The 5,056-nt window shown below is 28.6% G+C and overlaps 1 protein-coding gene across 1 annotated transcript; it reads right to left on the bottom strand.

Annotated features, from left to right (window-relative positions):
• Window positions 1-367: 367 nt before the first annotated feature.
• On the bottom strand, window positions 368-2,103 carry LOC112697850 (BRI1 kinase inhibitor 1-like). The gene has a single exon (XM_025751209.3). It carries the CDS (start codon window positions 1,675-1,677, stop codon window positions 646-648), a length of 1,032 nt encoding a protein of 343 aa, XP_025606994.1. The 5' UTR covers window positions 1,678-2,103; the 3' UTR covers window positions 368-645.
• Window positions 2,104-5,056: the final 2,953 nt, after the last annotated feature.

The following is a 5,056-nucleotide window of genomic DNA, read 5'->3' as shown; positions in this document are numbered from 1 at the left end:
GATCAATTAATTTTCAATATATCAAACTAAAAAATATTGTAAAAAAAAAATCAGGGATAACATTGGGCTCTAGCTTTGAGAGATGAAAAATGCTCTGACACATCACTGTCTACTATCTATGTGTTTGTTCATCTCAAACTTTCCTATGTAAAAAAAAAGAGTAAACCTTAAAAATTGTAATATAAGGTTAAAAAATTTAGATATAAAAGTGAGATGTGTGATATATTTTAACATTATAATTTTAGATATTTTTTAAAACTGTAGGATGTGATATAATTGAAATCTTAAAAGAGTTAGTACAATTTGTGGTATATAATATTACGTATTAAAAATGATGAGATAATGTACAAATAATTGCACTAGTACATGGCAAAAGTTATTAATCTTTTCAGATATTATTTCTAGCTGTGGTTTCTTTTGGAACTCAAATGATTGTACATTATGTACAAAATGACTCAAATACCACATAGAATCAGTCACATAAGACACATACTAGGAAACCAAACATAATGGGGAAAAAAAATCTTATCCTATACGAGTGTATTATATCTGAGCCTCCCCTTGAACTTTGAGAATGAAAAAATATTTTTATTTAAAATTATTTTATTTTTTTTCGTAAATTTTTACTCGTACCAACAGGTCAGGCTAGATCAGACCAGATCGAATATCTGAACATTTGAGCTTCTTCTCTTCTTTTGCAATTGAGTTCTTACAATGAGCAATTGCAGCTTGAATTGCAGCTTGTAACTCTTCCATGGTGCTATCTCTAGCACCATGAGAAGAATGAAGAGTTGTTGGTGTTGGAACAAGAAGGCCACTATTTGTTGGTGATGTTCTCATTGAAGCTGGTGCTGAGTATTGATTCCAATAACCTCTGAACAAATCTTTGTTACTATTTGGTGTAACATTCCCTGAAGAATAAGAATAAGAACTCTTTCCATTGATCCTATACTTGTCTCTACTAATACTATTACTTCTCCTTCTAAATAGTACTAATGGTTGTTGAACCATTCTCAAGTACTTCTTCATTGCATCATGGATCACATCAAAATTCAATCTTTTCTTCTTGTGATTCTCCTTTTCCTCTTTTTCTCTAACTTTTGATGACCCTTTTAGCCCTTTTTTCAATCCAAACAAAGAGAAAGAAGGTTTGAATAGCTTGTTACCTTTACTATTCTTCTTGTTGTCACCACCTTCTTCTTTGTTGTTGTTGTTGCAGATGATGTTGTTGCTGGTGCCATTTTCTTTGATGGGGTTAACGTTTTCATCTTCTAGAAGCTCTCTTGTGGGGAGAGTGAAACTGTCCATGGAGTTTGATGAAGAACGAGGTGATTGAGGAAGGTGTGAGAGGAGATGAAGAGGGAGCAAGTGACCATGGAAGAAGATTTCATCAGCAGGAGATAAATCAATATTGTTGTTATTGTTCTTAGTACTATTGAATATGTTGTTGTTGGTGTTGGTGAAGGAACTTTGATGATGATGATGATGATGATGATGATGATGGTGATGAGAGTTGAGAGAGATTGTGAAGGAGAATTCATGAGATGGTGATGAAGATGATGAAGTATTATTTGAAGGTGGAGAAGAACAACTTTGATTTGAATTTGATACTAACTTTGATGATGCTACTTCTTCTTCTTCTTCAACTCTATTCCTTTCTTGTTGAAAAGATGCCATTTAGAAGAAGCTAATTAATTAGATTTGGTGTAATGTTTATGGAATTGTTAGGTCTAAAAATTTTTTTTTTTCCCTTTTCTTTCTCTCTTTTTGGTGACCAGAAGGAGAATATTTTGGAACCTTTTTTTTCTTCCTTTGAATGAATGAGAAGAGGAAAAATAGGTTTAGATTAGAAAGGGATAAAGGGAGTTGAAAGGCAGGGAAAGAAAGAGAAAGAGAAAGAGAAAGAGAGAGAGAGAGGGATTTAGTAGATAGTATTTGTCAAAGAGAAGAAGTTGGTCATTTTGGAAACATTTTTTTTAATTGTATGTAAAGTGTAAACTCTGACCGGGTCCTAGCTTATATTATATATAGTAAAATCATTGTGACATTATTTGAATGAATATATCATCATGTGAATGAATAAAATCATTGTGACATTCTTATTTCTTAGTTTCTTGTTAACAAAAATACATATATGTGTATCCATGTTTGTGTATATGATACACTCGTAGCGTGTTTAATGGTAAAAATTCAGGTACAGTCGACTTCACGTAAAGTTGATATCTGAGAACTGTTAGATGAGTCGACTTCACGTAAAGTTGATATCTGAGAACCGTTAGATGAACTCATCTAACGACTCTCAGATATCAACTTTACGTGAAGTAGACTGCACCTGAGTTTTTACCGTGTTTAATTTCTTGTATAAAAATTAGACCAATCTCAGTGCATAGGTCAAACTATTACTAAATTTTACATCGGAAAAAGGAAAAAGAAAATTTATTTTAATTATGAATAAATATTTTAATTTGGGCTTTTTATCAAATTTCTGGAAAAACACAGATTCAGTTCTAAATAAAATTGGCAAATTAGTTCTTTTTAAGATAAATTAGTAAATTTTCATTTAAAATGACATTATTTTCATTTACTATCAATATGTCGTTTGTCATTCTATTACATGTAGTCAAATAATATTTTAATGTGTGGTACTGATATCATGTCTGTATGCCATTAAGGCATTAACAAAAAATAATTGAAAGATTAATGTAAATTATGAATACTAAACTTAGAGATTAAGTTTAGTAAATTAAAATTTTAGAGACTAATTTAAAAAATTAGTACAATTTTAAACATTTTAATAAGATTTATTTACAAATTGCATATTTGAGCTATGTAAATAATAAATTTTTAATAAAGAGAGTTTATATACATTATTAATAATATTTTATCATCACTTTGATTATATTCACTAGGAATGTGAATCTGATGACATTTTTTGAAAAAAAAAATAAAATGACAATGTTAGTAAAATAGTAAAATAATATTTTAATTAATTTTAAGTTTATAATATTTATTATTTGTGAATTTTATTATTTTAATATATAAGAGTAATTAATGGTGTAAATTGTTTTTTTTTTAAAATGACTAAATAACTTTAGAGAAGCTGGATCCTTTTTCATGACATAAAAGTGTGGTAAGCTTGGGTAATAAGAGATCTATTCTGTGTATTCATTATGATGATTAAATAATAAAATATGAATATAATGTTGGTTTAGTATTTCAGTATAATATATAAAACAATTATTTTGATTATATAATACTCAAGAGAAGGATTAATTAGATGATTGATAATGAGATGTTGATATGTTTAACACTCGTGTGTGTAGGGAAAAAAGTGTTGGTAATTTAATCTATTGGGTTATTGTCAATTCACACAGCAAATCCGGTGCTGGTTTTGGAAATGGGGTCACAAAGATCCAAATTTGGCCACCAAAAGAAGATGGGATTGGCATGGCCAATTTTCACTTTAGAAAATATTTCAAATTTATTTTTTATTTTATAATAAATAATATATTTTTTCAGTGATGATTTGAGAAGAAGGTCCCCAGAAAGAGAAATTTGCACGTACGTACAATAGAGATTTGACAATTAAACAAGCTAAGCATGCTACAAATATATTAAAAATTAGTCACAAAATTAATTATTTATATAAAATATATATTAAAAATAAATTAAATAATATAAATATTTATATATAAATACATGATGATTAATTTTTTATATGTATATAATATTTTCCATAATAACAATATATAATAATAAAGAAAATAAAATTGTAATTAAAACCCATATTTCAAAAAGGAATCTTTGAATAAGATTTGCCTTGTATAGTTGCTTGTTGGCTATGTTCCAAGTGTATTATTGGGCTCCCCCACGTGCACCTCAACGTGTTTGATGTTCATAGAACAAATAGGTCCTAAGAACCTATAAAAACCTTTACGTAAATCCACAAAATACCATGATTTTTTCCACAAATTATGTCAAATCAAGTGTGAAATAGTTATATATTAAAGGCCTACTTATTAGTTAGTCACTTGATTTTGCACTTGCATGATATATAGAACGTATATATACATTTGTAATTAAAACAAATTTATAAATAAAAATATGAGAAAAAGTTTTGTCCTAGCTAGATTGATTTCTATTGCAAAATATGATGTTTTTGTTGTAATATTAAATGAAAAATATTTTGCTATACATTCGAAGTGTCATGTCACCAAAGTATTATATATTGACGGTCATAAAGTTTAAGAACTTTTTTTAAATCCATTTATAGGTTAGTTTTATAAATTTGAGTCCATAACACATGCATTTATATAATTGAAAATGATTTGAGATCAAAATGTTGGAGAAGATGATAAGGGAATAGGGTAATAGGCATCCATCTTTTGGGATTGAATAATAGTGTATTATTAGTGATTATTGATTTAGGTCACTTTCTTACATAACCATTCATTAATTAATAATAATAATGAATTATACTAATAACATCAAAGATACATACACAAATAATAATTAAATATGCATGTCGTTTAGGGCAAATAGGTCATGTGAGTGAGCCCCAACTCACACTGTACTTGTCTATGTTTGTGCAAGCCAAGTCCTCAGCCATACATCCACTACCCTAACCTGAAAAAGGTAGCAAAATACCAAACAAAAACCTATATTACATAAATAATTAATTAATTATATATTGTACATTAGACCCATTAATGTTTTTATTATTATTATTAGATTGGATATAAAAATAACTCCGATGCAAATATAAGAATCAATTTAAGATGAGATTAATTTGAGTATAATTCACTAAGATGAGGTTTGGGAATAATTTATAGAGGCTTGCTACACATACAAGTCTTTTTGACTTACAAGTTTTACAAGTTGCTACACATTAGATGCGTTATTTAATTTCCAAAGCGCTACACTCACCGTGAATTATGAACGACTCCTCTTCCTCTTCCTCTTCCTCTTCCTTTTCACTCACCGTGAATTATGAACAACTCATCTTCATCTTCCTTTTTCTCTTCCTCTTCCTCTTCTTCTTCTTCTTTTTCACTCA

The sequence above is a fragment of the Arachis hypogaea genome, chromosome 16, assembly GCF_003086295.3.
Source record: "Arachis hypogaea cultivar Tifrunner chromosome 16, arahy.Tifrunner.gnm2.J5K5, whole genome shotgun sequence".
Taxonomy (NCBI): Eukaryota; Viridiplantae; Streptophyta; class Magnoliopsida; order Fabales; family Fabaceae; genus Arachis; species Arachis hypogaea.
This window is presented reverse-complemented; position numbering and strand designations above follow the sequence as displayed.